Genomic DNA, 19167 nt, shown 5'->3' with positions numbered 1-19167 from the left:
AACGTTCTATTCATCGAAGAATCATGAAAAGAATATATCACTGTTTCATCAAAAATATGAATTAGCATAACTGTTGTCAACACTGAAAAAATTTGAAATGTTTCTTTAGCAGCAAACAAGCATATTAGAATGCTTTCTGAATGATCATGTGACTGAAAACTGGAGGAATGATGCTGAAAATTCAGCTGAAATTCACATAGAAAAGTTATTTAAAATTATAGCCTATTATTTTACAATGTTAATATTTTACTGTATTTTTGATCAAATAAATGCAGCCTTGGTGAGCAAAAACATTGGGGAAAAAAAATCACAGAGATTCGCACTTTAGACTTTAATAGCTTTTAAATCTAATGACTTTATTATGTAAAAGAACTTTACATAAGAACATAACTTCATGACACTTGAAAGTATCAGAACAATATTTGTTTACACCATTTATTACAGACATAATTTCATAATCTTTGCTTTGTGGCCGCAAACCCGGTTTCCAACGTTCCAAGTTATTTGAGACATTTTGGCCTATAATGACCCGTTTCAGGGAAATCCGCAGCACTATAAAGATCTCATGTGGGGAAAAGGTGAAAATTGGAGACAAAATTTCTAGAATTTGTTGATATGACCAATATCAATGTTCAATGACCAACCAATTTCCAAAGGTCCGACAACATATGCAATCGTTTAATCCCTAATGCTATCTGAGGTTAATGAAGGTCATTTAAGAGCAAACATCCCTCAGCTTTTACAGTCAAGTAATATCTAGAATTACAAGTCTAAGCATGTTTAAAAAATAGAGTTGAGGTCAGGCAAATACTGTTGCAGTAATAATTATAGTACAGAATGTAAAACTAATTATTCTAATGCAAAGAAAATAACTGTCCCTTTTCTACCCAATTAAAACAAGGTATAAAAAGCATGAGATACATTCTTAGTTATGTGCTGATAAAAGGCAAGTCTTCTCATATCAATTTCAAAACATGATCTTCAGGGCTTGCATATAGTACATATTCCCTTTACAGAAAATTAATAACTATTAGACTTTGTTTCTTTAAAATAAATGACACCAAGCCATTCAGTCCAATCTGAGTTCCACTGCATGAACCGTCTGATGGTTCAGTTATATTAATAATAATGAGAAGGGAATGTGTAAAAGAAGGTTTCATTCTCATATTAAATTCATTCCATAAATGATGCATCAAATTGGCACACAAAACTCATTACTTTTTGTAACAAATAAAATGCTGGAATTACACTGTAATGGCAAAGTCTTGTTAGTTTTGTTGTATTATTTGATCTAGAAATCATGGATATGAAAGAATCAATTGTCAGACTGGCTTAATTTTCCATATCCCTTTCTTTAGTCATTGGTGATAAAATACAGTTGGCCTCATATTCTAAACTGGACTTGTTGAATGGCTGCGAAACAGAACCAAAGCATCATCACATATTCAAATCAATGCTTGAGAAGAGCCAGTATTGTAAACATAATATCCAAGACTGTTAACACATATATGCATCTCTTCTGCTTGGTAAATATGGAGTGGATTTCAAAGTCTCTTAAAAATCTATCTAGACCCATCTAAACTGGCCTTTTAGTGCTGTGATATAATTCTCATGTACTGCCGTTATTTTTATATATTTTGAATATATTTTTTTAAATAAAAGCAATACATTTTCTAATAATACAGTAGGGCAAATCTCACAATGGCAGTCAAGAACACATCCAGGACATATTTCCCTTCAAGGTCCAAAGAAAAAATAGGAAATTATATATTACACGGAGAAAAAGTCTATTTTTAGGATCATAAGGATTAATGCATTGTGACATTATTCTCATTATAGAGCAAAGCAATAAAACTAAAATCAGCTTAAATGAACAGGAGTACAATAAAAACTAGTATGATGTAAACACTTAAAAGTGTAAATAATATAATGAATTATTTAGTAAGAGATAAATGATAAAACATAAAAATAAAATTGTATTACATTAAGAATGTATAGGGAAGGGCCTAAAGTAGATTTGACTGTCTTAATGCAAAATATAATTTCTTGTTTTTATCTTTTCATTTGAGAGTCAAATATGACACGAAGATGATCTTGACAGATTTTGCGAGATTCCCTTGAAAATCAAAGCCTTGTGCCGACCGTGCCAAACGAGTTCCAGCTTTGTATGATAAAAATATTTTCCAAAAGGAAAACTTAGTGGTCACCATGAAACGATTCTCTAAGCTAAAGTCAAAAGCATAAAAGTGAAGAAGACAATGAAACCACGAAGCAACAAGTATAAAACACAAAGTGATAGTCAGCCTCTGTGAATTGTGCAGCATATTTGTTTGAGATCGCAAAGTCTCACTACAATGTCACCTCACCTCATTTCAATTTGTAATCTACACGTTAATTAGAGTTCCTGGCTCATACGCAACGGAGGACATCATTTAATTATGTGTGCCATAATGTGATTTGTCTTTATTTATCTCACAGAGCAGCTTAAGGTCAATGTAAGAATTATATATTGTCACATCGACCATTCAAGTTCTTTGTGGGATTGGCATTTATTATTTCAAGACTACGGAAAGAGGCTATTATTATCTCTACAATACATGGAGACGAGACGATTTTGAAATGACTTCATCATTTAGGTTATTGTGTTTAAGGTGACTAAACCAGCCGCAAGCACTTAACACCTAAGACGGTTAATCTCAGGAAATGGAAATGTCCTGCTCATATTCCACACCAACATCAAAAGAAAAAAAGAAATCTATAAATGATACTTTACGTAAAGAAATTAAAGCCTATTTTATTTGCCATTTATTTGTGCATTTTGACATTATTAATGTAGTATGAAAGAAAATCTCATTGTCATTATTTAATGAATAACATTAATATCAGCATAAATTAAATTCAGTACAACAAATAATATTATGATATATAAATACTTTACATTTTAAATAATAGATCATCTATTTTTCAAATTACAATAATGCGAATGAGATTTCTTTTCTTTCGATGTAAAAAACTGTAACGGCCTTCTTTATCTTCATGAAAAATAGTACATTATTATTTCTTCTTTTTTCCTTTCGATTTTGGGGTGATATGAACACGGACATTTCTTGAACGTTTTTGTGAAATTCGTTTGGTTTACGATCTAACCATTGATTGTTAGCCATTATGTTTGTCACAGCGGTAGCTCTACGTAAAATCACAAGATGTAGTTTCTTCAGGCTGGATTACGGATACTGACAACCTTCGACTGTTCCATAAATTTCCAAACGACAAAAATAGTCCACGTAAAAAGCAAATCAAAAACCCATGAGTGTGAATGTTCATGAAGAAAATATGAGCATAACAAGTATGATCCGCCTAACGAGGTAATAATGTGTGGACACAGACAGGCTGTATCGAGACGTAGCCTCATTGTTCCAGGGGCGACATCAGTTATTTGACAGTTTTCACTGTAGTACCTCCAAACCAGCATCAGCATTAAAGAAGGACTCCTATGTCCTATGTGAGGGGGGGTAATAGGCATGAAGGCAGATGGACATGCCTTCATAGACAGCATTCTTCACTCAAACTGAGAACTCGGCCCCGCCCTTCCGGGCACGAACCATCAGCAGGCGCTGGAGGCGGAGTCCAGCGAAAGGGTTGAACCAGAGCAGAGAGGGCGGGCCGCCGAAAACAGCCTTCATCCCCTCCCATCGCACCCGCCGCTCCCACGTGGGCTTTTCGTTCTTCAACCGCTCGATTTCCTGTGAGCGTCAAACGAGAAATGTAAAGCTAAGGCTAATACTGTCAGCACATTACAAAACTCAAATAAATACAGTGTGAATTTGAATTGTGATTTGAGAAATAATGTTGCATTACATGAAGAAATCTTACTTTCACCTATTTTTTACTTTTTTATACAGTACTGGTCAAAAGTTTGGAAACATTAAGTTTGAAAGTAGTCTCTTAATCTCACCAATGCTGCATTTATTTGATTAAAAATACAGTAAAAACAGTAATACTATGTGAAATATTATTACAATTTAAATGAACTGATTTCTGTTGTAATATATTTTCAAATGTAATTTATTGCTGTGATGCAACGCTGAATTTTCAGCATAATTACTCCAGTCTTCAGGGTCACATGATCCTTCAGAAATCATTCTAATATGCGGATTTGGTGCTCAAGAAACATTTCTTCTTATTATTAATGTTAAACACAGTTGTGTTGCCTAATATTTTTGCGGAAACTTGATTAATTTTATTAATTTCATAAATGTCTTTTTTTGTTCATCAATTTAATGTGCATTTGCTAAATAAAAGTTAATTTCATTTTTTCTTCAAAAAAAAAAAAAAAAAAAAACCTACCCCAAACTTAAGCCGCTAGAACTGTTTTTTACATTGATAATAAGAAATTATATTAGAATGATTTTTGAAAGAGACTACTTTCAAAAACCTTAATGTTTCTTAATGTTACTTTTGACCGTGAGTGAATGAATGAGTGTGTGAGTGTGAGTATATATATATTTTTATTAAATTTTTTTTGTTGCATTTAAATATATGCAATAGCAGTGTAATAAGCAGGTTTATTTTGTTTTATTCCCAATTACAATAAACTGCAATAAATAATAGATAAAATTTGTCTGTAAAAGTTCAGTTCCATCAGAAGTAATAGTAGTAACTGGGTGAGAGGACTTCAGCAGGTTTGTGTAAGTCTACTTACCGTCTCATCATTACAGATGGAGTGAATCTGAGTGCCGAACATGACAGCAGTGAAGGTGAGAAACAGCACCGCTTCCAGACACAGGAAAATCAGCAGCAAGACCGCCACAGGTGGGGAGAAATCACTACACTCTACAGAACAGAGAAGAAAAACACAGATGAGATGATGCTGTCAAAACTAATGCTGGAAATCACCGTTTTAAATGCTTTGTATGAGAAATAAAAGAACAATAGGACAGATTGCAAAAAACTTGACTTTATATAACATAATATCATCAGTCCTCCAGTAATGGAGTCCAAATCTAAAATGTGTATTACCCACCATTCCACTGGACTCTGACACAGGTGAAGAAATGGAAACCGCTGAGACACAGTGCATGCAATGAAATGGAGGCTATGTACATCTGAGGAGAAAGAAAAACACATTAAAGTCAAATATTATTCAAAATTGAATACATTTAAGTGTCACAGCCTGGATGTTCACACCTCAGCTTTAAAAAAGACTCAAGTAAATGGGTGTGTGAAGCTGTGGAAAAGTGGGAGTGTAGAGGGAGGGAATAGGGGAGAAAACCAATAAAACTCTGACCTGCAACACACTCATTATTTAGAGAAATAAATATAAAAATATGAGCAGTTGTGGGGATAAAAAATAAAGGCAGTTACTTTTTGCCCATTCTTCTTTGAATTTTTGGTCTACATTATTGTCTTCTATATATATTTCATTTGAAAACATGGTGAAATATGTGCGCATACACGGTGCTGGTCATGTTTGGAGCAGGAGAGTATGCGAAATAGGTCTATAAAAACTTGAAATGCTCCGGTCCGAATATGAACTGTGATCCGCGTTGCCAGTGTTGTTAAAATCATCGCAGTGTTCCACTCCACATGTTGTAAAAAATGTAATATTGTAACAGTCATATTTCCCGTGTGTTGGTAGTCAAACTCTAGTTCTGACCTCATCGCAGGGAAAATGCAAACAACACTTATGTGGTACTGTACTGAGGAAACATACACTTACACATACACATACACAAGCAAAGCTGAACAGGCAGAGGTGAACGAACAGCGACGAACCGGTTTCGTCACATTTGGATTCTCTGCTGTAATGATATCTCATGCGTAATACAGCGCAGTGACTGGATTAAATGAGTCTATTCTCATGAATAATATGGAGAAACTGATGATATAGACATGTACTCTCCAGCCACAGCAGCCAATCACCACTCTGAATGAACATATATATATTATATATATATCTATCACTTTTCGTTACGTTGGTTTAACTTTTTAGTTTTGCTTTTTAAACTTTAAGAATGAAATAGCTCAGAAAAAAAAACACTTTTCCCTTAATAATAATCATAACGAGTGCAATTGTTGTTTTCATTGACGTGCAGCAGGTTTCATGATCATTTAAATGTTGCCATGCTTTAAAATGCTGGTTTCTTAAGATGAAAACCTCAAAATATTGATGTACACTGATGCCTGTAACCAGAAAAAAGATAATTGGTTAAGGGCAATAACGCAATATACCGTTTAAAAATACCTTACAATAATAATAAAAAACGAATTAAATAATTTACTAGTAGTAATGATCACATTTCTTTCCACCAATACAGTTATTTAGCCTATCCCCATTGGATTTTTGTTCAGTTGTCAAGCAAAGTAACTAAAGTAGTTAAAGATCAATTGATAAACAAATCATTAGAATTGATATAGAACTCAAGACAATTTTGTGGTCACAGCTCACGCAATCAGATGTTTTCAATTGGATGATTTTGTCAGCAATTCTTCCATAAAAAAAACATAAAAGAAACCACAGCAGTCTTAGACACACTTACAGTGAAGAGGACAAAGAATCGCTGATTGTTCTCGCCCACACAGTTGTTGACCCAAGGACAGTGGTGATCCATCTTCCTGATGCATCTCTTACAGATACTAACAAACAGAACAAGGTGAAGAGCACAGACCGGTTTTAAAAGAAGATGCTAAACATTCAGCACAGCAGTCACTGATACTTATACTTGGCGCTAAATAAAAATGACTTGATTACAAAGAGATACATAAATGTAAAGATAAAAATAAAAGATTCTTAAATCACATGAATTGATCTTTCAGACGGTTTTCAGTTGATGAACGCACAAAAATTTGTAGCGTAGAAAAGATCATCTCTTCCGCTTTACAGTAGTGAGTTACAGCACAAAATAATGTCATTAGGAATGTTGAAAAGAGGCAGTACAACTTCGCAAAATCCGCATCATGTCTCATGTAATTATAACAGTGTTTCCACCTCCGAATCAAACAGCTAGTAGACAATGTCATGTAATACGTTACATTTACCTCAGAAAAGCCATTCAATATCCAGCTAGAAAACTGAACTCTAGAGAGGAGCATTTTGCTAAATATTTGCACTATTGCATATTCATTGTATTTTTACTTCACATGTTCTTCAATATTTAATGTATTTTTGAATAAATCTGTTATGTTTTGCATGAGAGCCACCCCAAAAAAACAGTAGAGTAGAAACATAATTATGTCATTGAAAATGTATTACCGGTATAATATTATTATAAAAACTATTATATGTAATTTAAAACGTAAATTGCATATAAATCTGTTAATTTAAACCTATAATATTATAGTGATGTACCAACAGGGGTTCCCTGTATAGTTTACAGCTTTAGTTGAGATTTTTTCCTTGAGAAAATTTCCCCTGTACTGTACCTGATAGGCCCCAACTAAACGATACTGAATCGAACGGAGAATCAGTGTCAATGACCAGCCCTAGTATAAGTTATGACATCAAAACTGTGACCATGTAAAGATATGACAACCCACGTTTACATATCAGGGCCTATGCTGTATTTAGCGGCATCGTTCCAAATGCAAAAAGCATCAGCCAATCACAACACAATTAATTTACATGCAACTACAAAAAGGTACAATAGCAAAATTTGTGTAAAAAGTGTTAAAAAGAGGGTGTAAAATGGACACAAATTAACTGTTTTTAGTGCAAGAAACCTGGTCTGACGTTTTAAGAGGACTTCCACGGGGGAAAATGCTACAAATGTGGCCACATACAGTTAGCTAAATATATATTTTTTTTCTCATTTATCTGATGTTGGTCTTACCTGCAGTGGTGTGCTCTCTCTGGTTTAATGCTGCAGCATTTTGGACACTTGTAGATGACCTCTCCTGGCTTCAGCTGCAGACTCTCCATGTATTCTTTAGTGGCGTTACCTTTGGGAACAGCTCCCTGATAAACACAAAACACTTCCCATCAATAACATCCATCCCAAAAAGTTCATTACCACATTTAATTAAAATGATGCTCCTTTCTTACTGGATCTGACAGCATGGTTCGCAGGTGCGATGTCAGCGCTAACACAGCCAGAAAGTTAAATGCCACGCCATTGATGAGAGAGAACCAGAAGCTTTTGGAGGGGAGCAACATGACAAAGTTCACCACAAATTGGGCATACATGACCAGAAACCAGGTCATGAAGGCGCACACCATCCCGCAGCTGTCCTGGATGAACCAGACGCGGTCGGCCGCCACCACTTCCTCCTCCCCTCCGCTGAGCAGGGGCTGGTGCTGCTCCACATCCCTCAACCGGTGTCCTGAAGACTGCATTCTCTCCTGCAAAGAGAGAGAGAGAGGGTGAGCCAGCATTAACACTGATTCACATGCTTATCTATAGTGGTACAGTATGGATAAAATAGAACCATATACAACATGTGCATTGCACAAGCAACACCAAGGTAATGGGTTTGATTCCCAGGGAATGCATGACCTGATATAATACTAGGGATGCACCGATACCGATACTAGTAACGGGCCCAAAACTGTGCTCGTGTACTCATACTCGTTCTCATTATATTGCTCCAATACCAACAACAGATACCACTCAACATGTACTGTACTGTACATGTTGAGTGGTATCTGTTGTTGGTATTGAATTAATAGAATGTTAAACAAATTAAATATTAAAGCCTATACAGCTGGTGTGCACGAGCTGATAAGCGAAACACTTGGATTAAGCGCGCAGTGGCACAAGAGAGAGAGAGAGAGAGAGAGAGAGAGAGAGAGAAAGAGAGAGAGAAAAAAAAGAGAGAGAGAGAAAGAGAGAGAGATGTTGCATGCTTTTGATTGCTGATTGTTCACTCAGCACACATGCGTTTGGATTAAAACTAAATCGTATATGCAAGTAAAAACATTATGTACAAGTGATTCCCTACATTATTACTGGACAAGAAGTTTACCGTGTGCACACATACGAAGTTATGTAAAAAAAAAAAAAAAGTATTTAATCCATGCATTTGGTCTTAAAGGGACAGAAGCTTATAAACCTGCTGCTGTGTTTTTAATGTTAATAAAACAACAACAAAAGACCAAGAAATCACTCACAGCTCTTGACTGAATGACTTTCGTAAATGTATTAAAGATTAATCTATATTTAATTTATACAGTGTTATTTTACATTTGATTACTTTATTCAAATTCAGTACCTGAAATCTACTGTTAGAACTACCTAAACAACCTGAAAAGCACATTTATTTCATGTGTATCTTTGTTCTATTGAATTTATAACTTATTAAATTTACATTAATTAGGCTAGTAATTTTTGCTGTTATATCAAAATTTTAATAACGAATTGTGATTTAATTCTGGAGTAATGATGCTGAAAATTCAGCTTTGCATCACAGGAATAAATTACATAATTTTTTTTTTTTAAATCACAAAAGAAAACAATTAAATTGTAATAATTTTTCACAATATTAATGTTTTTACTGTATTTCTGATCAAATAAATACAGCATTGGTGAGCAGAAAAACGTACCAATGCCAATCAAGCATGAGCTTCTATCTAAATAATATAATAACCCACTAAATATTTTAAATTCCCCAAATCCAACAGCAAGATCAGACACTAAGTGAAAGTGAAAACCTAAGAAACCTCATTTTCGTAGTGTTCTGTAATAAAAATGTCAGTGTGTAAAAGGCTCGGGAGTGTGCAAGCTTAAAAAAAAAGGCTCTCTAATGGCTCGTTTCCACTGAGCAGTACAGTACGGTACGGTACAGTACGGTACGGTTCGGGTCTGTTAACCATGATCTGGCTAGCGTTTCCACTGCCAACAGTACCCTTACTTGATGGGCGTGGTGTTTCGATCGACGTCATTTTCGCGCGAAGAAGAACATAGTAAACTACAATGGATGACATATACAGCAGATCTTGTTCTTGCTCCTCGACATGTTTGTCACAAGAAGACAAGCGCCGACATTAGGCTTTTCTCAATATTAAGTAGGCTACGCAAAGTTTGTACTTGCCATGTGCGACTCCTACATGCAAATGGTACAGCGCGTTCTTAAAAGGTCACTCAGCTCGCTCTGCTACTCCGGTTATCTCTGTTACTCTGTATGTACATTTTAAGCAACAATAAAACGAAATATGTTATAAAACACTACTCTGCCTCTTTTCGTTTTCATTTAAATAAATTAAACATTATAGGGACACAAATGTGGTTCATGCACAACGCATATTGACTGCACGTTATACGTTATTCTATTTAACGTTATAACAAAACGAAATTTAAAACACAACCCTAACGTTACCTCTTTTCGTTTAAATAATAAAAAAAAATTACACATATTACAGGCAATATATGCATTTGTACAAATGTTGCAATAAACATCAGTGATAATCTTGTAATAAGAAAATGTCAAGAAACCATATTTCTTTTTGTAAAATTTCAGTTTTATCAATAATAGCCAATATAAAAGTTTAAGTAAAAGGTACAAGAAGCTAGCCTATACAATAAGAAATAAAGCAAACAATTCAGTCAAATGTCCAAATGCTGCGCTCTAGTCTAACATTACAACAGTAAAGTTAAATACAAATAGCCTATAATATGAAACTAAACTTAGCCCTCGGCCAAAACGATTGACAGGGAACGAATTATATATTCACGAGACCAAAGATCGCCCGTTAGGTCTACACAAGACGAATTATATCTCATGTTTAACCACTACCGTCGGAGTCATCGGCGAACGTCAGAAGAACTAACTTAGCCGAGGAAAGGCTCATCCAGCCGGGAAACATGAGCGCCGAGCGCCCGCTGATCGCATGGATCTCACAACCGGGAAAAAACAAATCATCTTTATAAATAAACCACAGATTTGAGCTTTAAACAACTACATTCTCGCCTGAAAAACTCTTAAAATTACATTTCGTGACACAGTAACAGTAGTATTATATTAAACTGTATATTGAAAAATGGCGCTTCTTATGTTGTCATTCCCCTCGTAGCACGCGCAAGTGACGATTCTCTGTCAACCAATCAACGTCCTGCAGTGAGTCTAGCTCCACCTTTTAGTACCGTACCACTGTGCTAGGTACCCCAACGGAAGGGTACCCAAAAAGTGGTACGGTACGGTTCGGCTTTTTGGTACCATTCTCAACTTTTGGCAGTGGAAACGCAAATAAAAGGGTACCGACCCGTACCGTACCGTACTGTACCGCTCGGTGGAAACGCGCCATTATAGAGCTGGGGCTGTTAACCACTTTCAACCCTAGTATCACTGGAATATTGCTGCCAATCTAACGTCTTTTGTTAAAGAAAAATGGCAAGAGTTTCAGCCTTGGACATGGGCTGAAACTTAGCATCTCATTTACATATACTTTTGAGATGCAAATTGCTTACAAAACAAAAGGCCAACAGCCTAAAAGAGAGATGTGTATGGTCAACGCCAAAAACTGACAAGGACAATGTATTCTCATTCTAAAGAAGGACAAAAGGGACTGAAAAACAAATTGCATGAACTGATCAAGATATTCTTTAAAGTAGATGCTCACCTGCATGTATTTGTTTCTCTGACAGAGCTGGATAAGTTACAAAAGTTTATTAGGGCGAGGGGTTTGTTGAAGTCATGCTTTTCTTAGCAAGTACAAATTTCTTAGCAAGTACTCACCACGCAGAGCGTCCCTCACAATGACATCCTCTCGAACCCTGTTGGGCTTGAACTCAAAGGCATCTACAGTCTGGAACCTGTAGAGGACACACACACATACAGAAAATCATGCTATAAGTGAATATGCTCACATGCAGACAGAGCTGTGTGTGTGTGTGTGTGGTCATAATACTTCACACATAATTAGCCTTCATTCGCATCATCTCTAATAATCATTTAAATACATTGTTAAACAAAAGCTCTACATTTTACAAAGCCTAATCTGAACCCTATTCTTAATATAACACACAGGTTTAACTATATATATATATATATATATATATATATATATATATATATATATATATATATAATAAAATAAATGTTTAACTGCAGTTAATCACATCCAAAATAAAAGTGTGTGTTTACACGATATGTGTGTGTACTGTGTATAATTATTTTGTAGATATAAATACACACACATGCATGTATATATTTAAGAAATATTTGCATGTATATACTGTATATATATTTATATATAAATAACACATTTTTCTTAAATATATACATGCATGTAGACAAACTTTTATTTTGGATGCGATTAATCGCGATTCATCATATATATATATATATATATATATATATATATATATATATATATATATATATATATATATATATATATATATATATATATATATATATATATATATATATACACACAGTCAAAATCTCTACAATTAAGTCAGAATGAGAAATCAAAGATCTATGGGCCAGAAACAAAATCAAAGCAGACTTAAAAATAAAAAATGTTGGTTCTTGATTACAAAAGCAGGTTCGGTTACAAATTACGCCCGACTGAATTTTACAGCCAATGACATCCATTTCAAGTGTCTCATAACTATATTCACCAGTTTATTGCTGATATTTTCTATTAATATACACATTTTTATTTTTACCATTTCTTGGAAATCTCTTACTATAGATAAATCAATTAAAATTTTGATTTTAATAACTCCATAGTAAAGTTAAACATAACTAAACTACATTTAGTTTTTTTTAAAATGACTCTTAACACAGGGTTAAGAAAAGTTTCACTCTTGTAAATTGTAAAACACTGCTCTTAACACTGGGTTATGAAATGTATGTAATTAGTGCTAATCCTGAATTTCAGTGTCAAAATAATCTAGTTATGTACAACTCAAATGACACAGAGGGAAAACATTTTAAAGAACTGTACTTGAGTAAATAGGCAATGAATGATTCAAACAGAATAACATTTAATTTAACTATTCACAAAAAAATAAATACTTTTTTCACTAGCTTTTGTGTTTCATGTAGGAAAAGTCATATGTGAGTAAATGATGACATAATTTTCACTATACTATCCCTTTAAATCCTTCAAGTTAATGTGAAAAGATGAAAGTTTAAGAGCCCATCATTTGATATAAAAAACAAAGTTTCACTTTCATCGCCTTTGATATTTACTGCTGTGGCTGATTTCAACATTGATAAAACCCACCATTTCCCCCTAGTCAGCTGCAACAATAAATATGCACTTATTATGCACTTCACATTCAATTATTAATACATATACATACACAATCGTACAAACTCTCTCTTATTCACACAGAAACAACTGAAAGTGTCACTGGCCTGTTATGAGGAAATGTGTTTTGATTTCAGATATTAGTGTCGGGCAGCTGACAATAATAAAAAGTCAAATTCAGTGTGCATATACTGTAAATTTAGTTGTGGTTGGTGTTGTTAATTTATAAACCAGTATAGCAACAATCCTAACAACAAATCTCCCGTCACACCCTTAATCTAATATGTCGTTTGATTTGTATATTTTCCACATGCTTTTATTATAACTAATATCTTAGCTTTATAAGTCTTTAATTTTTCGGACAGTCTCATTTAATCATTTAAACCCGACTAATAAATCGCAGCCACACAAACATCATCATGATTTATTTTCTTTAACGAAATACAGAGCGGTTTTTTTTTCACTTACCACCTCCAAAATGAGATTTTATTCACCAGCTGTGATTCTCAGATGAGCGATGAGCACATATAAATAGATCATTTCATTTATCAGATTGTTTAAAGGGTTTCATGGGTGAGAAATGAGGATGAGGGTCAAATACACTTCCGGGGTTCAGTGCGATCATTTCTACTGCTTCTGCTGTCTGATGAGTGACAGGCCCGAACACACGCCGCCTCACGTCTGACCCCTACCGGCGGACCCGAAGAGCTGCGGAGATCAGGGAAGATCCTCCAGGGAGGTCTCAGGTGCTCTCTGCTCACTTTCTGCTCACTTTCTGCCACAGTGGCAATTCAAGGATTCATTTTTAAGAGAAGGGCCTCAAAGGGGACAAGCGTGCAGAGAGCCAAATGTTTTGTAATGTGGATTCAATGAAGACGGAGGAGACATTTTCGACTACATGAACCATATTTTGTATCATAGTATACCAGTGCTTAACAATTTATAAAAAGGTTCATTATTATTTCAGAATTGCATATCATTTGATACAGAGCAAATTGTTCAAAATATTGGTTTGGGAGCAGCAATATATTATTGTTTGAATTATTTTTAAAGCCCAGTACATGTTGGAAACACACACACACACACACACACACGCACGCACGCACGCACGCACGCACACACACACACACACACACGGACGGACGGACGGACGGACGGATGGATGGATGATAGATGGATGGATGGATAGATAGATAGATAGGAACATAAGGAACATTCTGTCAGTAATTACTCACCCTCATGTGAGTAAGACCCTCACAAGGGTCATAAGACCTTCGTTCATCTTCGGAACACAAATTAAGATATTTTTGATTAAATCTGAGAGCTATCTCACTCCTCCATAGGCTTCTAAGGGACTGAAACTTGCTGGCCCAGAAAAGTTATTAAAGAGATCGCTAATATAGTCCAAGTGACTACAGTGGCTCAATCTTAAGTTTATAAAGCGACGAGAATACTTTTTGTGCGCAAAAAAACACAAAAATAACGACTTTATTCCACTATTCATTTCCTTCTCTCTGGGCCTCGAGTTATTTCACGTAGTGTTTTAACGCAGCGCGTCTGTGTTGCACGTCACCACGTAGGCCCACTATTGGCCGACGCTGGTCATGTGTGATGCGTGTGACAGACGCGCTGCGTTTAAACCTATTTTTTACAGTCTATGGTTTACACTACGTGAAATAACTCAAGGCCCAGAGAGAAGGCAATGAATAGTGGAATAAAGTCGTTATTTTAGTTGTTTTTTTTGCGCACAAAAAGTATTCTCGTCGCTTTATAAACTTAAGATTGAGCCACTGTAGTCACTTGGACTATATTAACGATCTCTTTAATAACTAGCCAGCAAGTCTCAGTCCCTTAGAAGCCTATGGAGGAGTGAGATAGCTCTCAGATTTAATCAAAAATATCTTAATTTGTGTTCCGAAGATGAACGAAGGTCTTACGGGGTTGGAACAACATGAGGGTGAGTAATTACTGACAGAATTTTCATTTTTGGGTGAACTAACCCTTTAAAGTAAAAAATATATATTTGGTGGGGTCCTGTGACAAAATGATACTTTTTTTTTTCTTTTTTTTACTTTTTACAAATTGTAATCATGTTAAAATTTTGGGATACACACTTTTAATAAAATAAACTTTTGACACAGTGTTCACAATTTCCCCCCTAATTTTTCAGTACTCTAAAACTTATGTCAATTCTCAAGAAGACCTATGGGTGATTTGCCTTGATTCACCACCTGGTGGCGCCACAGATCTCCATCTCATTATGATAAACCCATGCCAAGCTAGCAAATTTGTTGCTAGATTTAGCAGCTTTTCAGACCCGAGAACCTTTTTTTAAAGAAGTAACAACCTACTATTAAAATGTATTTGCCGAATTTGAGCAATTTTTTTGTTCAAATTCTTCAAATTTTGTTCGAATTTGAGTGCACCGTGAGTGTCGTCAGCAATATCAAGGCACAGAGGCAGCAGATGTTGGCTGACTACAGCAGCATTATGATCGACGAGACAAACGTAAGTTTTGACAAATCATTGAAACAAATTAAATCATTTAAGAGAACAATTTTTTGGTTAATATGTCACAATTTAAAAAAGGCGACTTTTAAGTGAAGCTTCATTTGGGTAATAATCATAGTGTTCTTCTATGAAGAGTTAATTTAAAACCATTTTACTGGTTTCCTGTTCCACCCCTAAATTGTGTGGCCCAGCAGTCGTCCTCTGTTGCACCAATTCCGGCAGTCTGCTGAACACTAAATAAATAAATAAAAATAAATGGCCACGCACTGGCAGAACTCTAAAGCAGATTAAAGGCTGAAGCGTGCAAACAGGAGCTCTTTCCATTTCCCAGACTGCATCTCTGCTCAAGCTGTGTTTGACAGCCCGGGCAGTGTATGTATGAGCAACAGCTGAGCTTAACACATGATCCACAGTGCATTTCAAATCAGAGAAAAGCTCATCCAGCTCATAGACATGTGTAAACAGACATGCGTAAACAGACATGCTCCAACTAAAACACACCATGATATGATGATGATATATTAGCAATATCACTCACATATTTATATAGATATAAAATGAATCTTATGAAACCTGACCAGAACATGTTCAGGTCATAATACATAATTACATAATACATAAGTATTATTATTTAATACTTATTATATTATATTATATTATATATTATTACTGTAATATAAAAAATAAGAAAAAAAATAGCAGGTGGCTGGAGAGAACACACACAACGAAGGAATAAAAGAAAAAGAGTCTTTAAAGGATTAGTTCACTTTCAAATATTTTGCTGATAATTTACTCACCCCGATGTCATCCAAGATATCCATGTCTTTCTTTCTTCAGTCGAAAATAAATTAAGGTTTTTGAGGAAAACATTCCAGGATTTTTCTACACAGAATGGACTGCAATGGCAACCAACTATTCCAATGTTCAAAGAAGGTTCAAATGTCCGTCTCAATGCAGCTTCAAAGTCTCTACACGATTCCAGTCGAGAAATAAGGGTCTTATCTAGCGAAACGATATATATATACTTTTTAACCACAAATGCCCGTCTTGTACCATCTCTGAGAAGCGCCACGTATTACGTCATCACGTTGGAAAGGTCACGAAAAAATTGAAATAATAATAATAATAAATTAAAACAAAGATGTCGGACGATTTTGAAGTTGGAGGAGAAAATGAGATGGAATTTGTGATATATAATTTTATTTTTATTTTAAATGACCGATCGTTTCGCCAGATAAGACCCTCATTTCTCGACTGGGATTGTGTAGAGACTTTGAAGCTGCATTGAGACGGACATTTGAACCTTCAAACCATTAGTTGCCATTGAAGTCCATTCTGTGTAGAAAAATCCTGGAATGTTTTCCTCAAAAACCTTAATTTCTTTTCGACTGAAGAAAGAAAGACATGGATATCTTGGATGACATCGGGGTGAGTAAATTATCAGCAAATTTTGTTTTGAAAGTGAACTAATCCTTTAAGTCAAACAGAACACTCAGGAGATTACATCGACAATAACGGACAAAGGAACTGAGAAAACAGGGCTTATATAACAGGAACGTAATCAGGGTGAAACAGAACTGGTGTGAACTAATTATCTAATGATCAGGAACACAGGTAAACTAAAACAGATCAAGCAAAACCAAAACAGAATGAAACTGTTACAGTGGCTCCTCCCTTCTGGAAGGTGCGTCCTCAGGTCGTAACGAGTCCACCTGAGGAGGAAGGGAGCTCTGGAGGAAAGTGTGGATCTGGTGATGGGCAGGGAAGAGAAGGAGTTGGTGGAGATAGACACCATGGTGGTAAGAGCCAGGGTGGAGCTTTGGCAGAATGCTCAGGCAGAACCCAGAGACCAGCTGACGGAGGCGGAACCAGGGTGCATGGACTATCCGGTGGAGCAGAGAGGCCGACGGACCAGGGTGACATCCACGGCCCGGAAGTTCAAGGTGGAGCTGCTGGCTTGCGGGATTGAAGCGGAGACGTGGGGCTCGGCAGACCGGGATGACGGCGGAGGGAGTGACCACCGTGGAGTCAAGGAAGCACAGAGCCGGGACGGAGCCGTTGGGCTGACAGGCCGAGGTGGAGACATGGGCCTGGGGGCTTGAGATACAGCCGGGAAGCCTGAGGTGGAGCTGACGAGACACATGGAGCTAGCGGAGGGGACAGAGCCGAGGAGCTGGACAACACCAGCGGTGCCAACGGATCCAGGGGACTGGACATAACCAGCGGCGGGATTGGACCAGACAGTTGGGCTGGAACACTGGAGGATCCAGATCACCGAACGGAACCGGTGTGGAAGGCGAAGACTCGAGAGGAAACTGGATTCGCGGACCACAGATCTATAAGGCAGAGGTCCGCTCCTGGCTCTGGGATGGACTGAGCAGCGCACATAGACTCCATGGATCTGATGGTAGCCTGCTCTGGTTCTGGGACGAACACTGTGGCTGCCTGGGGATTGCAGGCCATGATGGAGAGGCCACCGTTCCGGAGCATCCAGCTAAAATTGCTCCTCTCGAGGAGTAGGAGACGCAACACTGGTGAGTCCATAATTTTTTCTTATAAATATACTTAGTTTGAATGTCCGTTATTCTGTAACGTGCAGGTGGCTGGAGATAACGCACACGGCCATGGCCGCGGGAACCAGGGCCGTCGCTAGTGGGGTGAAAGGTGGTGACAATTAGCCTATAGGGCAGCGGGGGCCCCACAAAATCCAGCAGTTATACTATATAGGCCCCTGTTGTATGAATAATTCTAATATATTAGTTGTATGCCTGAGATTTAAATAAAAAAACACAAAAACATGCAATTCGGTTAAATATTTTTTCCAAATATCTGCTTCTCTTACCTCCCTAAAAATGGTTTAGTCCGATCTAAAGTATTTATTAATTATTCAGTCAGTGACAGACATCAGATGGACCCAATAAAATTGTAAGTCCCATCCCAGCTCATGAACAGAACCAATCAGAGTTGAGGCGGCAGTGCCTGAAGTTAACGATGAACTTGGTGGAAGAACAGGAGACTGACTGACTGAAAAAAGTTGGGGAAAAGAAAACATAAATCAGGGTACCGGAAACGCCATGAAAAGAAGGAGAGGGAGGCCTGGAGAGTTGTTGTATCCCAGTCGATCAAGATGTTCTTAAAGACAATTTGTATTGTTATTTCGCTGGGAATAAGAAAAGTACCGTCTACAGCCAGCCGGGTAGCCTACTGTCACTTCTGATTACCAGTTCGCACCACAATCGACCGAATGATTACGTGGTCAAAATTACTGTCTTTTTACACTATTGTAAATAGAGTTAAAAAAATGTACACGAAAACACGAATACAACACACTGCACTTGGATGAATACATTTATTAGCTTTATTTAATAATATTACCAGTTCCATATTACCTTTATTAAAAAATAAGACAATATATGTTCTATTTTTTTTATTTGACTGCATTGTTTTATATTTCTAAATGT

At 36.4% G+C, this 19167-nt stretch overlaps 1 protein-coding gene across 1 annotated transcript; it reads right to left on the bottom strand.

Moving 5' to 3' along the window:
* Window positions 1–316: 316 nt before the first annotated feature.
* zdhhc7 (zDHHC palmitoyltransferase 7) lies at window positions 317–13845 on the bottom strand. Its single transcript, XM_082182757.1, has 8 exons — window positions 13664–13845; window positions 11668–11744; window positions 8042–8338; window positions 7830–7954; window positions 6540–6636; window positions 5024–5105; window positions 4703–4833; window positions 317–3743 (listed from the first exon to the last, which is right to left on the bottom strand). The coding sequence occupies exons 3-8, from the start codon at window positions 8330–8332 to the stop codon at window positions 3564–3566; spliced, it is 906 nt and encodes a 301-aa protein (XP_082038883.1). The 5' UTR covers window positions 8333–8338; window positions 11668–11744; window positions 13664–13845; the 3' UTR covers window positions 317–3563.
* Between the last annotated feature and the right edge of the window lie 5322 nt (window positions 13846–19167).

This window comes from Leuciscus leuciscus (genome assembly GCF_965113295.1).
Source record: "Leuciscus leuciscus genome assembly, chromosome: 10".
Taxonomy (NCBI): domain Eukaryota; kingdom Metazoa; phylum Chordata; class Actinopteri; order Cypriniformes; family Leuciscidae; genus Leuciscus; species Leuciscus leuciscus.
Note: the sequence above shows the minus strand (reverse complement) of the source record. Positions and strands in the feature narration are given on the sequence as shown.

Excerpts from the sequence above, each read along its gene's own strand:
- zdhhc7 (XM_082182757.1), bottom strand. The coding sequence starts at position 8,332 with ATGCAGTCTTCAGGACACCGGTTGAGGGATGTGGAGCAGCACCAGCCC. Across the intron at positions 5,106-6,539 it reads GATTCTTTGTCCTCTTCACT|ATGTACATAGCCTCCATTTC; the intron begins GTAAGTGTGTCT and ends CTTTCTCCTCAG. Across the intron at positions 3,744-4,702 it reads CCATCTGTAATGATGAGACG|GAAATCGAGCGGTTGAAGAA; the intron begins GTAAGTAGACTT and ends TGACGCTCACAG.